This window comes from Paramormyrops kingsleyae, chromosome 2 (assembly GCF_048594095.1).
Source record: "Paramormyrops kingsleyae isolate MSU_618 chromosome 2, PKINGS_0.4, whole genome shotgun sequence".
Taxonomy (NCBI): Eukaryota; Metazoa; Chordata; class Actinopteri; order Osteoglossiformes; family Mormyridae; genus Paramormyrops; species Paramormyrops kingsleyae.
The window spans coordinates 36143990-36168911 of record NC_132798.1 but is presented as its reverse complement, the minus strand read 5'-3'; the positions used below and the strand labels follow the sequence as shown (position 1 = coordinate 36168911).

The 24922-nt window shown below is 42.0% G+C and overlaps 3 protein-coding genes across 6 annotated transcripts; 1 reads left to right on the top strand and 2 right to left on the bottom strand.

Moving 5' to 3' along the window:
* Window positions 1-254: 254 nt before the first annotated feature.
* LOC111860037 (M-phase phosphoprotein 9) lies at window positions 255-19750 on the bottom strand. 4 transcript variants are annotated; one of them, XM_023843317.2, is made up of 24 exons: window positions 19578-19749; window positions 18748-19046; window positions 18368-18515; window positions 16950-17039; window positions 16108-16544; window positions 15702-15843; window positions 14813-14885; window positions 14296-14399; window positions 14087-14209; window positions 13370-13761; window positions 12769-12924; window positions 12295-12382; window positions 10875-11090; window positions 10731-10778; window positions 10576-10640; window positions 10229-10327; window positions 7267-7371; window positions 6718-6896; window positions 4603-4764; window positions 4157-4280; window positions 3223-3323; window positions 2748-2965; window positions 1973-2041; window positions 255-1371 (listed from the first exon to the last, which is right to left on the bottom strand). In XM_023843317.2, the coding sequence occupies exons 2-24, from the start codon at window positions 19008-19010 to the stop codon at window positions 1270-1272; spliced, it is 3504 nt and encodes a 1167-aa protein (XP_023699085.1). In that variant the 5' UTR covers window positions 19011-19046; window positions 19578-19749; the 3' UTR covers window positions 255-1269. The 4 variants fall into 4 exon arrangements, with proteins under 4 accessions (XP_023699085.1, XP_023699088.1, XP_023699087.1 ...); XM_023843320.2 differs by having other exon boundaries at window positions 4157-4277; window positions 19578-19748; XM_023843319.2 differs by having other exon boundaries at window positions 7267-7368; window positions 19578-19748.
* Window positions 19751-19886: 136 nt separating this feature from the next.
* On the top strand, window positions 19887-21265 carry mtrfr (mitochondrial translation release factor in rescue). The gene is made up of 2 exons (XM_023843328.2): window positions 19887-20574; window positions 20827-21265. Exons 1-2 carry the CDS (start codon window positions 20299-20301, stop codon window positions 21055-21057), a joined length of 507 nt encoding a protein of 168 aa, XP_023699096.1. The 5' UTR covers window positions 19887-20298; the 3' UTR covers window positions 21058-21265.
* Window positions 21266-22231: 966 nt separating this feature from the next.
* LOC111860046 (cyclin-dependent kinase 2-associated protein 1) lies at window positions 22232-24498 on the bottom strand. Its single transcript, XM_023843337.2, has 4 exons — window positions 24325-24498; window positions 23611-23708; window positions 23341-23473; window positions 22232-22813 (listed from the first exon to the last, which is right to left on the bottom strand). Exons 1-4 carry the CDS (start codon window positions 24389-24391, stop codon window positions 22746-22748), a joined length of 366 nt encoding a protein of 121 aa, XP_023699105.1. The 5' UTR covers window positions 24392-24498; the 3' UTR covers window positions 22232-22745.
* Window positions 24499-24922: the final 424 nt, after the last annotated feature.

The window sequence follows — 24922 nt, the reverse complement described above, 5'->3', positions numbered from 1 at the left end:
TGAAATGGTTTATTAAAAGGAAAAATGTTCACGAACGGTGTTCACAAACCTTCGGGAAAATTAACCAAATGATGTGGAAGTTTTTCAACAATATAGAAAATGTTACATTCTGTATTTAAAAGCAACGCCAACAGAATAAATTTCCGCTCATCAGCGTAACGGAATTTGTTTTAAAAACGGCCTCATTTATAGTTAACGCTTCTGCGCGTGAAGGTCGTCGATATCTGCGGAAAAACTCCACAGTTCAAATAAACTCGTGTCGTAAAACATTTAATGAGAATGTGTACTGCAGAGCACAAGACAAACATTTTAGGTGATTAATTCAAAAGCAAGGAAATGCCACCAATTTGAAATTTTTGGTTCAAGTGGATTTGGCGGAAAAAGGTTTTGCTTCTCCCACCAGCAGGAGAAGGAACAGTAAGTGAACGGTTCAAGGTTACATTGCAGTCAGTGTATTTCTCCATTTAAACAATGGCAAATCACATAAACCTAAAAAACATTATAAACACTCGTGTACAATGACGTTAAGTTAAAAAAAAGCTCAGATACAAACAAAACATTGCCAGCATATACAAACTTGTTAAAAACACGGAATAAAGCAAGTTGAATTTCAAAGCACGTTCCAAGTATCTAAGTAATGTAAACGCTCAAACCCAGCTAAAAACAAATTTCCTGCGAGGTGGAAAGGTCGGTTTGTGCAGCACCAATTTTGCTTTATTTTAAAGCATACTTTTTCAAACCTTCATTTTGAATGCCAGTAAATAAAACACAAATGACGATGGAATGAACACGTTATAAAAATAAAATCTCACAAACATGTATTTAAATATGAAGGCTTTGCTCAACGCTACTGGAAGAGTTATAAGATGATGTAAAACAGTGGAGGATTCCATTTTAAAATGACCATAGCAAAACTGGATATCAGTGCCCTATATGAATCAGTATTGCCCATTTATATTGGTAAACAAGTGCAAAAAACCAGTTTACCCAAATATGGCATTTGTTGCAATTATATATAGTAATCACTTTTCATGAGATATATACAAAGGTAAATATTATATAAACATTAACTTCCTAAAAAATATACTTTAAAATCATTGATATACCTCATTTTATATGACAAGCCATACAAAATATATATGGTACAGTAATAAAAGTAGAAAATATTGTACAGACATGTACAAGATTATTTTTGTACAGCTTAAGTCAACTACCTGACTGTAATGTATCAAAGGTGCGATAAATCTAAAAGACAGCCAAGAGAGAAAATTATATATTGCTGGAGCTTCTCAACACATGGAATCTCTTCAAGGTCATTCGGATGGACCCTAGGTCCTGGTTGATTTTCTCCAAACGCTCTTCCAAAGCCTCCTGAAGGATAACAACTGAGGTTAATTAAATTAAGACATAAATCTACATTCATTTAGCATGTATATTTAAGACGATCGAAATAAGGTAATTTACTATATCAAAATATTTTTATACCTATTTTATGCCACAGAAATTAGCATAATGGATGAGCAATTAATATGATTAGCAAAATGGGTAGGTAACTGTATGAATCATCATAAAAGTAGTATCTTATAAACTAAAAGAGTCTGATTATTACCCAGCAGATATAAAGAGTCACTGCCACATCCTTACATATTATAAGATGGTGTTTCACATCATGTAGTTTACATAAACAAATACAAATAGCAAACTCTGATTAAAACAGACACTGATGCTCAAGGGTGGGCGATATTACATATCACTGTAATCCTTTGTAAACTTTTTTTCTGTTGAATCCAGTAGATGCTGTGCTATTTTAAGAATCTGCCTTCATTCCATTCTCTGAGTTATACAAATATTGACATAAAGACTCACTCCTACAATAAATCATATCATATATTATCATTATGATTATTATTATGCTAAATCACAGCCCCTATGAGTTGCGCATCCTTAACTCATCTAATGGTGGGGTTCGTACCTCATCCAGCTTGGCTTGCAAGGTGACGCGCCCCCCAGTGGCCGGGATACGGCTCAGCGCCGCCTCGATCTGCCACAAGAGGAGAGAAGAGGGCAAAGAAAGGAACAGATAGATAAACAAGCAAACAAATAAATAAATAATGAACACAAGCCAAATATAGTCCCAGAGCATGCCTGCTGCCCCTTTTAAAACACAGCTCGCGCTTCCCAAAATAGACACCATTGCTGTGATGGAGGAGACACCAAGTGTCATAACGAGGTGGAGCTGGGCCTCATGGTTCTCTGACATTTTCCTGGACTGAGTTCCACCCCTCCCTAACCTTTACCAGTGTCCCCTTCCTCTTCATTTCATATGCAAACCAAAAGTGTGTAACTCCTCTCACAGGGAATTACAGGCACCTGTGCATCACACTCATCAATCAAGGGCAAAGGTGTACAAAACAGGTTATAATCCTACACAACAAGCTGATTTAAAATTACTTATTTAAACATCAAGATCTGTCTTCAAAAGTCAATCATGCTACGACTTTCTGAAACAGGCAACTGTCTGAACTGACAGTGAGCAACAGGTGTCTGTAATCCTCCAGAAATAAAGGTCACTTTGGGGGGTCTTGCTAAACCAGGAGGGTGGGGCTCTCTGGGACTGGGGCTGAACATGTAGAGCTCCACCATCTCATGGTGCTCCTCAGCTCTGCAGAGCTGCTTGGCCCAGAGTGGCACAAACAGGGGGAGGAGCTCTGCTATAATGACACTTTAGCATTTGCATGCAAACCCACCTGCTGCTTCTCCTGAGTGAGCTCGTCAAACAGGCGCTCTGTATCAGCCAATGACTGCAGCCTGCCGTGGTACGAGGGGAGTGTGTCACAAGGACCCAATATTGCATCCTCTTCGTTTCCCTCAGCACCCTGCATCTCCCAGGACACTCGCAGGGCACCCTCTGATGGCTCTGTGTGACTATCTGATTCCAGTCCACCATTACTGGACTGGGTGAGTTCTGTAGGGGTATTCACAATCATAAGGCTACAGATAAATCAACAGAACAGTATATGGCAAATATAATTCACTACATATTGCACTATAAAGTCCCCACAATACACTGCTAACTGGCGTACAGAGCATTCTGCACTGAGACAAGACCAAAACACTCAAGTATTCAGTAACCAATAGAAAAAACAGGTGCTGTAGCACTGAGGCTACATGGCAAGTATTCATCAACGAACATCAGCACCTTTGCATCCATGGCACACTCACCTTCAGCTTGTTCAGATGATGTAAACTGGAGTCTCCTTTTGGATCTAGACCCAAGAGAGGGTGACAATGGCAGCGGGGCACTTTGATCGAATCTGTCGCAGCTGAAAAACAGACAATGCACCCCAGGATCAAGCGGACACATTAGGACGGAATTCTCAACAGTAATCCTAATTAAGTGCATTCAACTGAATTAATCATATGATTCAAGTCACACTGTACCATAGTCGGGGACTCAGTCTATTTTAGGTTCATTTAGTTCAGTAATACTTGGACTGATGAATACAAATAAAGCTTTGTCTCATTTTGACTTTTAAAAAATTTCACTCATTCTTTTAACCAATTTACAAGGACACCAACTACATACATTCGGTAGCAAAAAAACAAAAAAAAACAAATATTCTATAAGTTTTAATACTGCTATACACTAATGAACAATAACAGCACAAATACACCTGTAACAGGACCAATAATAATGGTTTAACACAGAAATGACAAAAACCATAAAATTATAAACTATTTAAAAAAATGTACTGAATGGCTCACGCAGTTCAAATCAAGATAGCATTCAGTCTAACGTGATTCAAGCTGCGCAATTCATTCAGATCAACAGCTCAATCACTGCTAATTAATTAAGAGCTCAGCTGGAATAAAAATTAGGGTAGTGTCTGTTAGAACCGATGTTGGGAACCAAGTCAGAGACCAGGGTAATGAACAAGTGAAGCTGTACAAATAGTTATGCTTAACTCATCCTTGTACGCCATTAAGTGTTATATTGACGTAGCAGACCTGCACTCTCGTGACCAAACGCAACTCTGACAAAGAGTTGAGTTCTGAGGCTGATGTATGAGGTTTCCTCCTTTGAGGGTTGTGGGGATGGATGGATGGATGGATGGGTGGATGGATGGATGGATGAAGGTACTGTGCTGCCAGTTACCGAGGGTTACTGCGATACAGCAAGGGAGGAGAATGGCCGAAGGCAGTGGAGAAGTTCTCTGTGGGACAGCGTTTTGGGCTGGATTTCACCGAAACAGGCATGAGAAGGGTCTCTCTCCTGGCTGCTGAAGACAATCAGAAAAAACCCCAAACATCTGACATTTAATTAATCCTATTGTTTTAATTAAAGTCTGAAAAAACTACTGTGGTGATAATTAAGATAAGATGAACTTTACTGATCCAAATGGGAAATTTTGGATATATAATATTTGTATCCTTACAAAAGCTTCACATACAGTATATTGCTCCAATTCTGCATTCAGGTTATGGTCAGATGGTTATCATCCGCATTGGAAAACATACAAACATGGAGGCAGCTTTACTCAAAGACATTTCATAAACTGTAAAGCTGTGGAGGAAGCAAGAGAAACAGAGAAACATGTCCACCTGCCACGGAAGCCTGACTGCCCCTGGGGGGTAGGGAGGAGGAGCGGGGGCCATCTGGGGAGAGGCTCCTCTGGGCCCTGGGGATGACTGTGGCCCGCTCTGATATGGGCTCCCGCCGGTCACTGTCCACAAAGCTCACTGTGGGCCGGCGACTCCCCAGTCCTGTAAAATAAGTCAATATATATATATATATATATATATATATACATGCAGTCTAAGGGCTGGTTTATACTCTATGCATGCAACGCCTGCTGCTGCTACGCAAACAGTGCTACTGCTCATACTTGGACGCGTAGTTTACGTCAATCTGGCGGATTAATGGTCATGTCCACTGGAGTGCAGCGTGAGAAATCCATCTTTGTTGGCTCCTTCCTTTCTGAAATGAAGCTGTACACTCACTGCCTCCACAGTGAGTTGCTAACTTTGTAATACTGCTGCCGCATTCTCTATATTCTACCCAGTGCTTCATGTCACATTAGTACTTCACTCTGCCACATATCACTTAATACCTTATGCTTAATGTTGCATTATATGATGTTAGATATCTCGTAGTAGTTAGGATTCTGTGCTTAGTACTTCAATATTAGGGGAAAAAAACATTTTGCGATAAATATTGTAATACTGACAAAGCAAAGAAAAAAATGTATCAATCTCTCACAGACACATCTGAGAGTGATTTAAACAGCAAGGATGAAAATGATTATGCATGCAGAAGTCATGCAAAAGTAATGGTGGTAAACTTGATAAACATATACTAGATACTCTTAAAAAGGAAAGGTCATTAAAATTGCAAAGTTTGCTAAGTTTTGTTCTCTTGCCTCAGTTTTGATCTTCCAGCTGCACATTCTTTAAAAAAAAAATAAAAAATTAAATCAGATGCTCCTTTAATACCAATTGTACCCTATATAACACATTGTCCTGTAACAAAAGTTGACCATACCACCCCCAAGATTTTTGGTGGTACTGCATCTCGTGTAAACGTAGGGTTAATTCAGCACATAAGTGCACAGACGATGTATGGAATCAGCGCAGAAAATGCACAGCGGTCATGATGCGGATGCGTTGTGAGCATGAAGTATAAACTGACCCTAAAGCACGGTGGCCATGAAGTGCAAAACACACACAAAAAAAACATACAAAACACAAAACAGCTCATTTTTATCTGGGGCTGTATTTAACTTTTCAGAATGGAAGCTCTCTAGGCCATAGGGGAGGGTACATGTGGCAATTAACCTAGCTAAGCCTAGTTAACCATTGTTTGTTTATCATGCAGCATAGCTAAGCCTAACATTTACAAAGAACTGAGCAAATTAAATGGATAAATTTGACTAGAAGGCTGGCCTATACTGTGAGTTTGGAGAATAACATTTGCTGTGAGTTCTGACATTTGAATCGGTTGATTGGAGCCTCATTTTGGTTACTTTCATGAGATGTGATCTGTGGTCTGTCCAGGTATAACGGATATGGGATGCGAATGGGAACAGGACTCCCCACCTGACCACAAAGTTCTCTGCTAGGCTACCCAGCAATTTTAGATGTATCAGTCGCATCGACTTTAGAATTAGGATCGATGGCAGCAACAAACATAAAAGCCAATCACTATCTGATAAAATAAGTCCTTTACTGAGCCTGATGTATACTGCCCCCCTGTGGCCTGGAGCACATCTGTTGTTGTAAAGGGCAATCGACCCCTTAAAAGCAAAAGGCAACACATTAAGTAGAAAAAAGCAACTGTGGGCTGAGGAACCATGTTTTCCTACTGTAATTAATTTAGCATTTTAGGGCCAATGTACTACGAAGGTAGATCCTATTTACGTATTTAAGTCCTCTTCAGTGCAGGATATCAGTGGTTTGTCCAACACTAGGGCTAACCGGTAATGTGACGTTTACGTTTTTGTTCTCTACACACCCCGTTTGCATTAGTGTGTGCATGATGACCTGCTAACCCAACAGAATCTGACTCTATGTGCTATGCTAATACTGTGCCTTTTTTCTTTTTAAACAAAAAGCAGCAGTGTCCACCACACAATAACATCACCAGGGTTACCCATAAAAAGAAGGAGCAGGAGGATTAAGATTAAGATAGAAGGCAGCATGCCGAGGAGATACACATACCTATGTGACCAGGAGCGGAGCCAGCAGAGTCTGCCTTGGCCTCATCTATCTGGATCAGTGCTCGTATGACTGGGGTTGGGGCAGGGTCCTTCTTTGCAGGATCCTTGGCTGGGGGCCGGTCCTGGGGGCCCACCCTCTGTGGGGGAGACTGGGCCCCTGTGGAACCGTGAAGGGCGTCCCTAGAGAGCACAAGCAGGACAGGTAAAAAACCATTAAGTGAACCAACTGTTTTATCAAAGTATGAAATCAAACCGCTTTAAATTTCTACATCCCCTGAAGAAACTGCTTGGCTTACAGAAATTGTGAACCATCCATCCATCAATAGCCAATTATAATATTGGCTTATTCACAATAAGCCAAGAGCGTATTCCAGGAAAGACAGGCACACAGCTGGGGAACACCATGGACAGGATACCATTGCATCACAAATCACACACATATACACACACATTAGTTTAGACACTGATTTATCTAAACCATATACTTAGAAACCTGCCAGATCATGTTACTTGAAGACAAAGACCCCACAGCAATGAGTGAATCAGATACCTGTCCCTGTCACTTTGCTCTGAGGACTGCTCTACACGGCTGCTCTCTGTGTTGGCGGCGCCATTTCTCGGAGAGACGAGGAGGTCTGGATGGTGGTAAAACCTGCTGGACGGATGAGTTGAGCCTGTTAACAATGCAAGCTGTTCTACACTGGGCATTGTGCTCTATGCATCATCAACCCCATGGTGTCTTGGCACTAGTCACTGCATAATGAAATACATGGCTTACTGTACATTTAACCATTAACAGCTACGCAAAGCCAATAGAAATGGCAATCTGAGAAAATGCATTCATGCATAAAAGTTGTGGATAAACTACGGACTCCTTTCAAAATCAGTGATGACTAATTTATGTGATTTATAAACATGAATTTATAAAATTAACACAATGAGATTTAAGAGTAAGTGTGAGTTTAACCACATTCATCAGTGACCTGTGCTGCTATTTGATTATAATCTGGGAAACGCAGGTGAATGGTTGACAACATGGAGCTTAATGAATAGACACACTAAAAATGTATCTTAACCAAAGACAAAAATGCAAATATTCCTATAGAAGCAATATTAAATGCATATTTGAGCAAGACACCTTATCATACATCAAGTACGCTATACTTTCCACTAAAATGAAGTACGCTAAAATGTAGAGCTGGGCGGTATAAGCAAAAATTTATATCACTGTATTTTTCAAAGTTATATTGGTTTCACGGTATATGGCGGTATTTTTTTTTTTTGGAAGTATGACTGGGCGTTTACCACATTTTACAGGACACATTTTTGTTTTACGTTTTTGTATTGTTCCCACATTGACTATATTAGACAGACAGACAGGCGGGGGATCCAGACCCATCAGCCATAGGTGAAAATCCGCGATATAGAAAGACCATATACATAAACTTTTTTATAGTTTAAGCCTTAAAATATATAGTGATCCCCCGCCCATCGCGGAAGTTACGTTCCAGACCCATCAGTGATAGGTGAAAATCCGCGATATAGAAAGACCATATACATAAACTTTTTTTTATAGTTTACGCCTTAAAATATATAGTGATCCCCCGCCTATCGCGGAAATTACATTCCAGACCCATCAGCGATAATAAAAACAACCGGAAACAGCTGATAAACACGGGGAATTCACACGGGGTTAACGAGGGGGCGTGGCACACAGGAGGAGCGGACGAGCGGGGCAGGACATACTGCACTTTTAATCAGATTTTTTAGATTTTCTAAGCAATTTTTATTCAAATAAGTTTTTTTCATCTCTATTTTGCTTTTTTTTGTCTTGGTTTAACTTTTTAAAATCTTGTTTTTATAAAGCATATTAAATAACCCCTGTGTATGATAATAAAAACTTGCCTTGCCTTACCATAAGAAGACCGAGAAACGTTCTCCTCAAGACCACACGAACAACTAAGAACTATATGCTGGAAACTAAGACATTCACAAGGTAACTCCATGAAAAGCTCTCTAAAAGTAGAAATGTGTTTATTTTATGATAAGAACGTGAGCCATCTGGCTAGTAGTTGCCTTTTAACTGAAAAAATTCACTCCAGTCATCAGAGAAAAAAGTTACTAACGCACTACATCAAAACATTTACATTGCAATAATGTATGGCATGAAATAAATTATTTTAATTTAGTCGTTCTTGTTGCAGTAGATAAATGAGAATTTGTTTTTAATAAATTAATTTTAAGATAATTACATTTTGCGGGAGTAATTCTTTTCTCCCGCAACCCGCACATACATGAGGACCTTACCGGCCGCACCCGCATTCACCCATCAAATCTTGTCCCGCGCCGCACTCAGTTTCTACGTTGCCGTGGTGACAAGCAGGCGGCGGGAATGCAGCGATTGGGGTGTCGACTTACAGGTAGGAAAATCCATTCATTTGTGTTGTTCGGGACCGCGATTTAGGTGACGACTAAGGGAATTTGACGACTTACAAGCGGCGACTTACACAAGGAATTTTAAAGGAAACATCATTAGGAAAAATCGGGACTTTTGCTTGAGCGTCGACTTGTGCACATTGACGAGTTACAAGCCGGCGACTTAGACCAGTTTTACTGTATATCATTCAGTAATACAAATAATAAAACATACCGTTCACATTGGCCTCAAGAACTAAGTTAGCGCTTGATTCCCCTGCACTTCCTGTTGTGGCTGAGCGTGCACCTGACGTCAGTGGCTGAAAGTGCACGTTCTGCAGCCAGACCCTTCTCAAACTGTTTGTTTGCCTAGCTGCAGTGATCACGCAATGGGATTTGTAGTTTTATTACCACGCAGACACCGGTGCAGACCAGAAAACACAACCAACGGATTAGTTTTACAGTTTTATTTTCTGCGGACAACGCTTTTTGGGTAAATTAAATTTAAGACCTAGGATGAAAATCTGGGCATTTTTAAGACATTTTAAGGCCTTAAATTTAACTTTCTGAATTTTAGACTTTTTAAGACCCCGTGGGAACCCTAGTGTGTGTTAACCAGCAGGAATGCATTCAGCGGCTATTGAGAGGAGGGGAGGGGCTGCGCTGTAATGCTGCTGTATGAATTGTGGTTAATGAGGCGAAAACCGCACTGTTGGTATCAATAATGGTCTAGTCAGATACTAATTATTAATATCGATTAGTATCTGAGAATCAATTTTTGACATCCCCAGTGTCTCATTTTCAACTCCAGCGTCAGCTATATCTTCCGTTTCTGATCTTTCGCGGGACATTTTTAGCGGTGCAGCAGTGAAAAAGGTCCACCCTTAAACAGTTTCTAGCTGCGCCACTTTCCAAACATTGTGTAGGCTATTTAAACTGGTATTGCTGTATAAGAAAAATTCATATCATAATAATAAAAAACGGTTTTCGGTATGAACCGGTATACCGCTCCGCACTAGTTAAAAGTATACACCGAAAACGCACATCAGCATGCACTTGCATGACCGGCACACTAACATGACACGCCGGCCCCTTACCCGGCCCCAGAGGGCTGCGATTGGCTGCGGGAGACGTGCCTCGCCTTTGTGTTCTCATACTCCAGCTGCTTGATCTGCGTCTCCAGCTTCAAGACCATCCTGACAGAGAGCAATACATGTCACCCCGCCAGTGACCCCGAAGGACAACCCATTAATAAGAAACTTGCGTAACCCGAGGGGTGATTCAAACTGCCCCATCACAAACGCTAAAGATGACGCAGTGTTAATTACATTCATCACTCTTCCTCAGCTCCAGGTTCTCCTGAGCTTCTCCAAGCTACCAACCCCAAAAAAGCAAATAAAATGGTTCAATTTCTTTTAAAAAGAAAAAGTTTTGCTGTACTTACCTCTTAAGTTCAGATTTATCTGCATTGGACTCAAACAGTCTTTCCTCAGTGGACACCAAACTCTCCTGGCAAAACAGGATGGTTCACATACAATTTCAAGGTTAAACACTAAAACTGTAACAATATATATTCAACAAACATTTATTGTTTTTTACCTTAGTTCTCTGGTGATCTCTGTCTAATGCCTCATAGTCTGCAAGGAGCTGAAAAATCAGCAATAATATTTGAGACCACAGCAGTGTACAGACAATACATGGATGTGGTGCTGATGCCCATGGGGCGTGACGGCCATCACCCACGTCCTGCAGCGCCTTGTGTTCCTTCCTCATCTGGGCATCCTGGTCATCGGCGTCCCTGCGGGTGGCTTGCAGGGCTTCCTCTGCCTGCAATAGTCTGGCCCGGAACCTGGCTGCGGAGGCCTCCTTCTCCCGTTCACTCAGTCGCGCCTCGTCCAGCCGCTGCTGAAGGGACCGGGCTGCGTCGCACGCTGCCTCGTACCGCGACGGCCAGTCCGTCTGGGGGGGGGAGACAGACAGCATTAGCACCCAGCCCTGTGGTCGTACCCCTCACTGCCCAGCACCAGCTCTAACACCAGGAGCAGCTCAAGCTCCATTTCCCTTCTACAATAAAATCTCATGACAAAACCTCACAAAAACACACAGCAAGATTTTACATTAACTGCACCTAAATAAATCAACATTCATAAGCAGCATGTAAGTAAACCTTAACATCCTAACATACCTTAACAGCTTTTATGTACATTGATAACAAATAGTATATGCTAGGATGGTAAGGTATACTTGCGTGCTCCTTATAAATGTTCTATGAAAACATTATGAAGGTGTACTGAATGTTCTATGAATGCATAACAAAGGCATTATGGAGGTGCAGTTAATGTAAAGCATTACCAAACATACTGTATCAGAGCTAGAATAACATGCTGAAGAGAAACCCATCATTTCATAATTACTTATGGTTAACTGTTAATTTAATTACTTGCACCTCATGTATATATTGAGAACCATTTTATTACTTATTTCTTTATTTTTATTATTATTATTACTTTATTCAGAATTTTTTATTTTTATTTATTTGTTCTATTTCTTTAACGTCTGGTTCTGTGTCTATGCAACACTGCTCTACGTGCTTCAAATTGCCCCTCGGGGACAAATAAAGTTTTTTGATTTGATTTTATTTGATAACAAGCACCGAAAGAGTGCTCAGTGTCCTTTAAACACAAGACTGGTGGTTCTTTTATATAGTCAAAGTAAGCCAAAGTACTGTTTATCTAGAACAACACAGGGTTCATTATGTGCCCTATCGGGCTAAGCCTCTGTGCCCGTGATCAGGTTGCCAGTTGGAGCCCAGTTTCGGCAGAATAGTCAAATGTCCGTAGGCCCCTTAACCTCCACATCCATGGACGCCGCAAGGTGGCTGCCCTTCACTATGCCCCCCAAGCATTCTGTGACCTCTAATGCAAAGAGAATTTCCCCACGGGGATTAATAAAGTATCACTATTATATAACACAGGAAGAACATGCTAAAAGAGCAGGGGTGGGATTTGTACCCCAAACCCTAGAGATGCGAGGCTATAGTACCGCTCACCAAGCTGGCCGCCAGATGATCAGCCCCACATTTAATACACCTTAAATGGAGTTGCAGTCTAAGGTACCCAAACCAGGAGCATGTAGTTACAAAAAAAGAGGTTGTCAGGCTTACCAGCTGCCGTTCCATAGAATGGTTCCTGCTCTCCAGTTCCTGGATGCGGGCACTGGCCTCTGTGAGGGCTCTCTCCAGGTGCTCACACCTGTCAAGCGAGCAGGGATGGGGGATGAGGCCCAAAATCACATGTTCAAACATACAACAAACTATATGCCCACAAAGCCCCTATGCATGCAGGCTCACCAGCTCTCCATTAACTGCTAACTACTAATTAGTTAAATGTGGGGAATTTCCACTGAGAGAAAACAATGTTGTGAAGCTATTTCTTCACTTCACTAAATGACCTACAAAAAACAAAAACAGTACTCCCAGGATTAAAAGATTTTTAGCAGAAAAACGCAAATCAACTGCAAATTGTGCCTGGCTTCCTTGTAGCGCATGAATATTGCTGGGGCAGATTCTTCAATGCAGGAGACAAAGAGCTGTTTGTGCAGCAGTAGCCCAGGTAATGTCGCCTTGCTTCCCTCATACCTGTCCAGCAAGCTCTGATTTGCTTTCTCCAAGTCCAAGCTAGAAGGCTGTTTTGCCAAGTCCAGTTTTCTCTGCAGGATGTTTAACTCAGACTCATAGTATGCCCGCAAGTTGGCAATATGACGTGAGGTTTTCTCCCGCATATTCTGCCTTACCCTGGGAAGGAGAGAGGGGAGCAAGGGACTGCTGAGGAACTGGTTAGGAACAAGAATCAAACAGATGTAAAGGTAAGGAGCTTGTGGGAACCAGTACTCAACAGAAGAATTACTGAAGAAGTGTTGAGTAACCATTAAACATGAGGAACAAGTGAAGAACTATTATCACACACAAATACAACCAATGAAGAACCATCAAAAAGACAAAGAAATCATCACACAGACAAGGAACTGATGAACAACCATTATCATACAGATGAAGAACCATAATCAAATAGATGAAGAACAGGTAAGGATCCTTTTCCACAGACAAGGAACCGATGAGGAACCATTATCACACAGACAAAGAACTGGTGAGGAAGACCAGAAAACTAGTTAAGGAGAATGAAACCAGTCACCCACTGAAGACTTGTTTCAAGTTAAATGGAGAAGCAGGATGGTCTTACAGAGACAGAACTACCGGGTCGTCCAGGGACCGGCCAGTGGCTGGACTAGGCTCCAGTGGGTCCATTTTGGAAGTAGGTGGGCCATTGCCAAGTCCATGGGAGCCATGGGGATGCACGGCAGAGGCAGCTTCCTTGTTTGTGGGCAGGACAGGGGATTGGCTGGTAGGTGTGACTCCGGAGAGGCTGCTGGTGCTAGAGCTGCTGTCTGTGTCCATGACGTCGTGGCTGGTGATGCCCTCTGCCATGGAGTCCGGGCTGACTGGGGTACCCGCGGGCTGATGGCCATGGGACTGGCCAGAGAATGGTAGTCCACTGAAGCATAATGGCGAAGTGAAGCCAGATGATCTACCCGAAGGCCACATGTACGCCTTGTTGAGGTCAAGGTTCAACACCTGCCATGGGAAGGCACCCAGAATTCATTTAAGGCTGTTTCACAGTAAGCCCATCGTGCAAACACCAAAAACAGCAGAAAGCATGCAGACAAGCATGTTGCCTTAACATTTCTCAACTGGCCAATTACTAAAATAGCTTACAAGGTGTTAGTGGACTGGCTGAAAAACAAACACCATCAACATGCCAATGAAGGAAACAAATTTATACATTTAAAAGACAAATCGAAGGAGAGAAGCAGGGATATAATCCAACAAAACCCAACAAAATAACTTTACAAAAGCAAAATCTTAACCTTCAAAAGGTCATGTTTCCACCCAGATGTACCTGAGCAGTGGTCGTGCTGGAGGCGGGAGAAATGCTCCAGTTGTGCCCTTTGGCGTCTTCTCTCTGGCGATTCCTGTAAATCTCCGTCAGCGAGATCGGGGGCCTCGGAGCCTCAGGTGGAGTCTGAAGAAGAGGAGGAGGAAAAGACAGTCAACTTGGCCGGCAGCGAGACTGCCTAGGGGAATGGGGTGGGTACTGGGTGAACATACCAGGCTTCTCGAGTTTTCCTGCCCCAGATGGAAAGTACCTCTGCCCAGGCTGTCAGGCAGAGGGTGATACAGCTCATGATCCTCCAGCCTCCAGTAGGTGAGACCTGGATTCCAACCAAGGGGACAAATGAAGTTAAAACATACAACTTCACAAGGCTCCACAAAACTGCTCCACATTCATGTAAAAAGTCGGTCTTCATACAGAAACGTGGATAGGGGTCCATGGAAACAGCTCAACATGCTATTATTAACTAAGGTTAAGTACTTAATTTACAATACAAATATTAACGATTTACGCAGTGGAATTCCATATTTTTATGTTCCCAAAGAGATAAAATTATATTTTGGCTTGTAAGTCACTTTGAATGAAAACACCTGCCACAGAATATATAAACTAAAAATAAAACAAACTATTTTTGTCTCCCAAATATTTTTATGTTGTTCTAAATAGTTCAGAGACAAAAATAACAGGCAAAAACGACTTTCTCTGCACATGACAGCATCTAAGGCACTTTACCAGAAATTTCCGAAGCCAGGCTGTCACTGCGTCTCAGGTGAAAGGGCTGTGAGGCCTGTGCGGTGGGTCGATGCTGAAACCGGAGAGGCAAGATTCAGGCTCAAGCGGCGATGAGCCCAGCCACTGCCACGTTATCCCGACTCAGGGGCGGGGGCACAGTGAAGACCTTCCCACAGCATCCCCCCTCTCAGATTGCATTTGGGGCCTCATAAATCCCCATCCCAACCCTAAGTCGACCATGAGGCCTGGTTGGCAGAGTTACACACTGACTCAGCAGGACACGAGGTCACACTGCAAGCCCAGCCGGGGGAGCTTTAACAATTACACAGAGTGACGCACACACGCAGGTATAAACATGGCATGAACAAAGGTAGTCAGACCGTTCACGTTTTTGCTCCCTCCCAGCTCCCAAGACTGGAGCTCCCCGAGATGTAGTGCATCTGAACATGAACTAAACACAATGCTTGAGAAACTAGGTAGACACAGGACTTTGACTGGGTTCCTGATCAAAGGATCCAGGTTTACCATGAACCTATGGATTGTGAGAGCTTCTGTGAGGTCCTCCGAGGTGTGAGGAAGTGAGCAAGTTGCACCTGTTACCTTTTATGCGTGCACGCATGTATGTATGCCAAGACATGATAACTCTGCAGTCTGGTTAAAGAGACAGACTGGTTGTCATGTTAACCAAGTAAACTGTGGCTTCTTGTGTCCACACGTGGATTAAATTATTTGTTCATAACAGACGTGTGTTAAGTTTGTATTGGTGTAAGCTGAAATGATCGATTTGCTGAAATTGTCCCCTCATAGTGAGTCATGAAGAGCAGACACACGTTGTGACCTGTGGGGTCTCATTCAGCTCGACACACCGGGACGCAGGAGATGAACTCACGTTGTGTGCCTCGTCTGTGCTTCCATCGTGGGTCGTCTGCTCCGGCCCGCCTAGCTGAGCCCCCTGAGCCGGTCCGCCCTGCCCCGCCCCGCCCTTCCACTGCCTGCGCCTCAGCTTCTGGGCCCAGGTGGTCAACAACGGGCTGAAAAATAAACCCCAAGCTTGGTTCAATGGACCACACAATTGGATCAGTCAAACTATTATTAAACAATACAATAAGTTAAGCTTTAATGAAAAGATCTGATGTGGAGACTTCAGACACCGGGTCCTTAGAAATTATAAAAATATTCGAACATTTTAAAAATATATAATATTTTTGGGTAAATTACCCTGCAGAGTGTGTCTGTTGTGAAACAATAAACAAAAAAATTAATGTTTTGTCTCTGTGAAAGAAATTGACAAACACCTGTGGGTTTCTGGCTGGTCAGCCAGGGGGCTGGGATTGGACAGGAGGGAGGCAGACGGCGTTCCCACAAGGGTGCCACCCTCCGCACCCAAGTCCTGCACGCGGGCAGAAGGTGAGAGCGCCGACCCAGGCCCGTCGTCGTCCCCTCCGCGAGCCCCACCGGCACCACCGGCCCCCGCGTCTTGCGTGAAACTGTGTTCCGAAGCAGACAGAGTGCCGTAGCCACTGCTCAGGAGTAATGTTGCCACTGTGCTCTCCGTGTGGGTGGGCCCCAAGTGCTTCGTCACACCCGGACAAGGGGAAGCCCCAGGGAGGCCACCGAGAAGGTCGAAGAGTGGGGACCCAGCCGGCGTGTGGGCCTGTGAAGCCTCAGTGGCGTGAGGCCCGGCCCGCTGGCTCTGCAGCTGGACTAGAGCCTTGATCTCATCCTGTATGAGCTGTGAAAAACACAGGGGTTTCAGATGGAGGCCACAGCCCTTGCCGCGGGCAGCAGCAACCCGACATGACAGCAGGCAGAAAGCAGGGCCCCCCCACAATCCAATGCAGGATTACAGCATACCCCAGAATTATCAAAAAACTGCTCTGAGAGTAAACCTAAATGTTCCTGTCATCAGAAATTTGGCTGACATAAGAATTATACAGGTCTGACATTTGATGGAGCCTTTGAAATCCCGACTGAGAAAAACAGGTCCAACTTTAAGTTGTTTATTGTGCTATGAAGAAAAAAACTGGATACGCTAAACACCTAAACCCTAATTATCACTACCCTTAATTCACTTAATTCTAAATTCTTGCAAAAGTACTTAATGAATAACCAAATAAAGGACATAACTTGAGTTAACCTGAATTTGGCACTGATACTGTTCATGCTGAGCAAGGATCTGCTCCTGGTATCGCTTCTCCACAAGCTGGAAGAGCTGTAACCATCTGCCCTGTTAGGGACAAAGAGAGAAAATGGCATTTGGCATAAACAAACAGCAAAAAAGGGGTCAGCTTCTGTTTTCAAAGCAAACTTCCTTCAGACACAGCCAATGGGAGACAGTCCTCATATGAGGCAGGGAGCTCTGTCTGTGGACAGATCATGGAGGGTTTTAAACACAGAAGAGCAGCTTATTTTTGTTCAGAATGAGACTGCTCACTGCCACCTGTAAAACATCTAGGAAAGGTTCTACATGTGCTTTAATTATTTTTAAACCAGGAGCAAAAGTGGAAGATTAGAACACAGTTCCCCCTGATATTAAAACTGTCAAATGGATGGACTTGCAAACATACATTAGGGTTTGGCGATGTCGACCAATTTGGCATCGTACGATGTCTAATGTGAAACATCGCGATGGACGATGGCATCGTCATCGTAGGCGGCGGGTTGGGGGGGGAGGAGGGATGGTTGTTGTTAAATAATTAATTCATAACGAAAAAATTAATTGTAGCCTACCGTTTCCACTACCTGACCCGCATGGTCTTTGTTTTACCCATAACCAAACCATAAATAAATAAAGATAAGTTACACACAAATTACCACCTGTCAATCACTTTTTTCGTGGGACTCTGGCATGAATAGGCAGAGTGATCTGTGTCGTTATAATGGCGTCGACAAACTTGGTTGGTAAAAAAGGTGCTGTTTTTGTATGCCTCATTTATTAATGTAAACGAACTAGTTTGTGTAATTCGTCTGGAGTTCACTGTAATTTGTATTGTGATCGCTAACAACTTCCTTGTTATTATTTCCTCATAATAATAATAATAAAATAAGTAAAGATGCGGAAATTGAAATCATGCATTTCATTTGGTTATATTGTGTGATTAAGTGTGTGTTTTTCGCGAGCTGGTTGCTGCTGCGGCGGGGGCGGGGCGGAGGATCGCGATGCTGGCTCAGCATCGTGATGTCTATCGGCCATCGGTGATGGACGATGGCATCGTCTATCGACCCAACCCTAACATACATGCCAGTTCACATAGAAATTTACTTTTTATTAATAACGTAATAAATACAAATCTCTGGATAATTCCACTAACATCACACATTAATGTTTAATGGAGACTGTTCCATACTGCAGTGTGGATTTGCATTTCTTCAGTGAAATCTAGACCAGCTCTGTAATCTGCACTAGAGATCCCACACTGCAGTCAGGACCAGTGTTCCAACACTCCATCCTAGATCAATCTGTACTTGTGCTCCAACACTGCAACCTAAATCACTCTCCAATCAAAATCAGTCTTCTGGACTTTTTCACAGGTGAAGAAGAAAGAAACGTGTCACCTCGCTGTCCTTCCACAGCTCTTGGCCAGTCTCCCCGCTGCTCTGGATCTCCTGCACCAGTGCTGTCAGTGTCTGCAGGGGACTGGGCTTGATGGCTGGCAAACTTTTTCCAGAGCTAAACTCATTGCCTGGACTGAGGCACAAACTCCTGCAACAGGCAATATGTATTCTATATATTTTTTACTGCCTGAAGCTTCTCATCAATCTATCACACCAATATGTGTAAGAGGTATTACCCTCCAACCTAAAATTTGAAGTTAGCATTAACTGGAATATAATAACAGATTAACATTTTGCTTCATTTTAATCATTTTCTTCACCAAAACTTTTTCTGGACCCATGAATGGCATGAGAGACAAAGATTACGAAGGTGTACAAACCTGCTCTTGTGTCCGCTATTGAATTTTGGCACTGAAGGATCCTGGCTCTTCACAACCCCAGTGGCAGCCTGGATGAACCCCTGCAGGGCTCGTACTGACTGTACGGGGGGATGCTCCTCCCCTGGACCAGCAAGTCCTGATGGGGAGTCCTCAAACGAGATGATGGAGGCCTCACTTTCCTTGCCACCACTCTCCTCCACACTGTCGTGGTCCAAAGCTCCAGAACTGGACACGTCCTCGGAGATGCTATCATCTGTGGACATCCTTAGGTGGCCTTGTTGCGGCGATGCATTTGATACCTGGAGGAAACTGGTTAGCCAGCTGATCTGACAGAAGGCAGGGACTGCATATTCATCTCTAGTAGTAAGTGATGTTTTCTGTCTCAATTTAAAAAACTCTTAAGGCAAAGCAACTTATACCATGTGCAATCGCCAGTAAACGGGTCAAGTCGGGAACAAAATCTGACGGCCGCGAAAATATAGGCGCCTCTCTGCGACAGTGATCACGGGACTGGAATAAACAGCAACGCGACAACATATCTGACAAACTGGCCATGGATCAGAAATTGAATCGCTCCCCTACAGAGAGCAAAATTCGCATAGCACATCATCTGTACTCAGACAGCGTGTCGTCAATCAGTTACATAAATAACGCTGCATAAGGAGATCAGTCCCCATCTGGACTGCGGGACCCTAGCCCCGGAACAGTCCATCATCTCGTGCAGCTGGTGCTTTCACCTACTTCTTTAAAACACAGCCAAACGTGCGCATTGGCTCATTGTCGCGCAAGTGCGTTGAAGGCCGACAGACAGTGTGTATAGACCGACTTACCCAGAGATTTGTCGCATAGCTGCAGCTATAAATTGTACGGCGGCAAAACACCTATGCCTACGTCTTTACCCCAGCATCCATCAACGGAAAAAATATCTTGCATTTTCGTATTGGCTGGCTTGATTCGGAAACGAAGAAGCTGATTGGTGAATTCGACAGATGTGCGACGCCCACCTGTACGAAGTGACCATCCAGACTGGCACTATGTGCCGAAAATAGGTGGTTAAAACACACAAACAGTTTTCCGATTGGCTATTTTCTCCCACAAAAGGCGGAAGTAACCTTGGAAGTACAAGTTGTAAGGTCGTAGTTCAACCAAAGAATTGAAAGCTTGGGGTTTACGTGTTAGTGTATTTAAGCCGAGTGCTTCGATTGTTTTGACATTTTCATATCTTGTGGAACTTAAATCGGAGACTAATTGAGCTGTTTATGTGGCGTATCATGATATTGCTACCCGCAGTCCTAGTTAGCTAGCTGACTCATGCCTCATATGTTGGTTGCATCCAGAAATGTCAATATAACTCCCTATAGCTATACCGATGACAACTAACTCAACAGTATATCACTGCTCCTAATGTGGAATATGACATAATGTGTACGCAGTATACATATGCATGTTACTAACACGCAAATTATGTGTCAATACTTAACTGGTTTTCTAGATATTTGAAATATAATATATTTGATAATTGTCTCAAAATCGCGTCCATAAGAAGACCATATGCCGTCGTATGTACTATCGCGACTTATCGTTATGGCCGGGCAAACACTGACATGGGAGCTAAAGTTTCCTGGGCGGCTCCTTTTATCTCCAGTATCGGTAGGTTTGCCGCGCATCCGAGCGGCTGGGAAAAAGGACCGCATTGATCTCGACAGCCTAAATGAAGAGCACTTGGAAGAGCAGTTCGTCAGAGGATCCGGGCCAGGGGGACAAGCAACTAACAAAACCTGTAACTGCGTGGTTCTTAAACACATCCCATCTGGCATTGTGGTGAAGGTGAATTTAAAATGCGATGGTCTACAGATTAATTCTACTAATGATTCTCATGTATTTTCAACTTAATTATTAAATTGTGATATGTGAAAATGACTATATAGGTTGCGAGTTGTTGTCATTGTCTTTTGAGTCATCTGAGTGTGGCTGTTGATCAACATTGTGATGTTTTAAATGTTAAGGTATTTTAATATTAATCTTTAATTTTAATTCTGATAAATAGCTAGAAGAATAACTTTGATTTCTCTGTTCAAGTGTCACCAGACCAGGTCTGTGGACATGAACAGGAAAAAGGCTCGGGAGATCATGCAGGAGAAGCTGGATATTTTCTACAAAGGTGAAGACAGTGGTGTCCTCAAACAGAGGAAGGAGCAGGAGTGGCGGAAGCTGGAGAAAAGGAAGAGGGCGAGGGAAACGTTGGAGAAGAAACGACTGTTTAAGGAGAACGTCCTAGCAGATTCCAAACAGGGGGAAGACACCAGATGACGTGTCTCCGGAATTTTTCCCTATTAGGCCAAATCTTATTATCTGTGCAGAGCACTTAGGCAGAGTGTAACAGCTTTGGATAGAGTGGACTAATGTGTTGTGACCATTTTTTTTACTTTGGCTGTAATATAAATATATCTGCAAAGGGTTATTAAACAGGACATTTTAAGACTGTAAGTAAAAATAAAGAAATGTCCAAAGCTCATAATGAATATTTGTTCTGATCACTTTGCAGAGACTAGATTGTCAGCATGTTTAAATTTGTCCCCATAGACCCACAGACCCAAAAAAGAGTACATATAATGATCTAAAATTAACAGTGATAGCTGAAGATGTTTGGTGTGTGGAGCCATTCCGGTCCCTAGGGGGATCTTCCCCTTCTGCTAATTAGCAAGGTACATAACATGACTAGCTTAACTAAAATACTCACCTAGGTAAAGTGAGTTTTAGTTAGCCTTTATTTAACTAGATTTTTTTCACAACCAAGCTAAAAACTACAGTAAAGTCAAATTGTCAGTAGAGTAAAAAGCATACTCAAAACAACACTCAAAAGATGTCCATGGGCCTTATAGTTTAATAACTTTAAATCCTTTTAAAGTGACCAAATCCATGAGTCTACTCTAATTTTGCAGGCATATTCCAAGCAGCAAGTGCAAAAAATAGAAAAACTTATTTTCTAAACTTAAGGTTTAAGGACAGACATAAGCACCAAATTTTATAAAGTCCCCTGTTTCTCAGGCCTAAAATGAGATACCAGAGTGGCTTTGTAAATAAAAATGTACTAATGAATAGTGTTGAAAGAGCAGGCCAAGCAACTGTAAGATCTCCATTTAATAATGAACCTCTAGTATTTAGCATATAGCATTTGGAGATAATGAGCTGATGTATTTATATACTTCACATTAACTGACTGGCAAAATTGTGGCTTTGACCAGTATTTGTCAAACATAAACTGAAAAGGAAGCTTTGTTCCAAATGTAAATGAATATTAAGCAAAAAAAAAACATCCACACTAGTCAAGCAACTCAATAATTGTCTCTTTGAAGGGTACAAGAGCCTGCCCCTTCCTGGGAATCAAACCAGTCATGTTTTGGTCATGATTTTCTGTGTAAAATAACTCCAGATTAAACACACTCATTCATCTGCATTGGAAAAAAAATCCCAGTACAGTTACTTTAATGAAAATAAGTTTTATTACACTGAGTAATAAATACATACAAAGATGCAAATCATTTTTATTACAACAGTTTATCCAAATCTGGTGTGGGATACAGTGTATTTGGCACTATCCTTCTTTTTTACTTGTTAACTACATTAGTGTGTTAAAAAGATCCAAATCAATCATTAAAATGTCCCATGCTACAGGCTTTTCCTGTAAATGTCATGCAGTTTCTATAATTATTTTGGGACATTACTACCTAACATGCATTTTTAACTTTTCATTTATACAAGCAGTTAAGAGATTCAGTCATTCCCAAATGGGAACACATATAAAACCAGGAGGTTCTTGTCAAGTATCTCTCCTATACTGGTATTCCGCATTCAGTTTACGCATTCCCTAGACCAAACATCAACATATTTTATTATTATTATTGTTATTTTATTATTACATTTTCTGGAAGCCGTTCCACAGCCCGGCACATGAATTGTTAAAGGGAAGGACATCCAAAGCTTCTGTAGCAGGGTGCTTAGGACCTGGCGTTTCTCTCTGTCTCTGCCAAGCATTCACGCACCAGTCCCCTGGCATGAATTATACCTTCAAAGGAAGTAAAAACGTGATTTTTTTTTTCAGAGATCTACTAATACAAAGAATGACCCAAATCAGGTTGAAACAGTGTGTGTCTTAAATGGTACATCTCTAAATAATAATTAAATATTAATAAAGAACTAAATTGCTTGAAAAGTTTGCATGTTTTGGTGGCTTTCACCCATAATCCAAAAATGTGATTATGAAAATTGACAGTGTGTCAGTGAGTGCATGTGCCCTGCAATTGACTGGAATCCAGTCCAGAACATTTAATAAAATGCATACAGCCTTAAATCAATAGTTAATAATGGTCTCTCTAGTGTAGAGTTGTTCAACCAAGTCCATGGGGACCCCCAGATAATCGACATTTTTGCTTCCTCCCAGCTCCCAACACACCTATACCAGGTATTCAGTGTTCTTTATTCTTCTCGCAGCTGGAAAGAAGCGAAAATGTGGCCTATCTGGAGGTCCTGGGGGACAGAGTTCAGACACCCTGCTCTAGTGTAATATATTAAAGTTGTTTTTTGGAAGATTACCTCTCTTTAGTCTTTCCATGGCACTTTTACTTCCAGCATATGTGGGTCTAATCTCTTTCCCCAGTTCTTCAATGATGGCTAATAATTCTGCATATTTGCTTTGAGGCACTTGGGTTCCACTAGTCCCCTGGAGCTAAATAAATAAATAGATACAGACAGACAAAAACTGTCAAATTTACTTTGTTAAGCACTGCATATGTTATTATACTTAACTGTATAAGGGTATATTTAGCATCGACATATACAAATTTTGTCATTGGCTTGCGGTACCTGGGAATATCCCAAAGATGGAGGTCCATAGTCATTCACTATTGGCCTGTAAGACTGCAGGGTTGCTAAGCTTGTTGATGGAGAGTGGATATTTCCAACTGAAAGAGAATACAAAAGGTGCACTCGCGTTACGTAAAAAATTGATCCCAGTTAATCTTGCGCCGACCGTTTTCTGACAGGCTTTTAATATACATGCATGGGCCGTGCACGCTGACTCTGTGCGTTAAGCGTGCATGTACCCCGTTGGCCCTTCAGCGTAATACGCAGTATTATGAGCACAGGGTGTAATAAGGGCTGTCTGACGCTAGGTGTCCTCAGAGGGTCAGAAATACGCGCTCCACATCCAGATCAATCATCGGGCTCAGGGAGACGATCATGGAGGAAACCGTACGGACCGAATTAAAAAGCCAAAGTGATACATTTTAAAAACGCATCTCGGCGCACCCGATTGACCCAAGCCGGCTAGCCGACAGCGCGAAATAACTTAAAACGGTGATTACATTTCCGTTTCCATTGCCGGCGAACGAGAAGGAAAAGGTTTTTATGACTAGTAATAATGGCGGATATGAATCAGCTCGCAGGATCTGACCCTATATATATAACTGGACAAAAACTACAGACAAGGGCTTTCCCCAGGTATTCATTACAACACCGAATTTTTGCATCCGACAAAACGCGGAAAATATTAAAAATACGCTCAAATTTCTTTCTTACCCTGATTCACGGAAGTTCCCGGAATGTGCTGGTGGAGATTGGGTTTGTAAGACATTCCCAGAGACATTATAAATTAAACAAATAAAAATGTCCTGAAATTCACTGAAGCGTCTCTGTCTCTCTCAGACACTTTTTGTTTACAGCAGAGCGGCACCGGCAAATATGGCCGTCACTTTATATTGACACCCACAATGCAATCTATCATCACAATGGTAAATTCATGGCATTTTGACCCAAAGCGTGTTCGCACTATATATATACAAATAAAACACTTAAGTTTCGGAAAATAAACATTTTTAAAAGATTTTTGCGTCCATACATATAAAATTACCAACAATACGTGTTTTGTTTGATATACATATTTTGTTGATTTTAGTTTTTACATATTTTTTTTATTTTCACGTTTTCCCAGTTTTCCCAGAAAGGTACTGCGCACTGTCCAGATAACTTTACATCACTTTCCAGACATCCTGTTATGTGTAATATATATATATATATATACATATACACACACATACACTCACATATATTTATATATATATAAATGTGTGTTTATGTATGCACATACACACCCATATGTATGTATATCTATGTGTAC

Bases quoted from the DNA above. Each gene is read 5' to 3' on its own strand.
- LOC111860037 (XM_023843317.2), bottom strand. From the start codon at position 19,010: ATGTCCACAGATGATAGCATCTCCGAGGACGTGTCCAGTTCTGGAGCT. The intron at 16,545-16,949 runs GTTAACTCAAGT...TGTTTTTCACAG, and splicing joins AGTATCAGTGCCAAATTCAG to CTCATACAGGATGAGATCAA. The intron at 2,966-3,222 runs GTGAGTGTGCCA...ATACCCCTACAG, and splicing joins ATCATCTGAACAAGCTGAAG to AACTCACCCAGTCCAGTAAT.
- LOC111860046 (XM_023843337.2), bottom strand. From the start codon at position 24,391: ATGTCTCTGGGAATGTCTTACAAACCCAATCTCCACCAGCACATTCCG. The intron at 23,474-23,610 runs GTACCGCAAGCC...TTATTTATTTAG, and splicing joins CATCTTTGGGATATTCCCAG to CTCCAGGGGACTAGTGGAAC. The intron at 22,814-23,340 runs GTAATCTTCCAA...CTTCCTTTGAAG, and splicing joins CATGGAAAGACTAAAGAGAG to GTATAATTCATGCCAGGGGA.
- mtrfr (XM_023843328.2), top strand. From the start codon at position 20,299: ATGCCGTCGTATGTACTATCGCGACTTATCGTTATGGCCGGGCAAACA. The intron at 20,575-20,826 runs GTGAATTTAAAA...TCTCTGTTCAAG, and splicing joins CATCTGGCATTGTGGTGAAG to TGTCACCAGACCAGGTCTGT.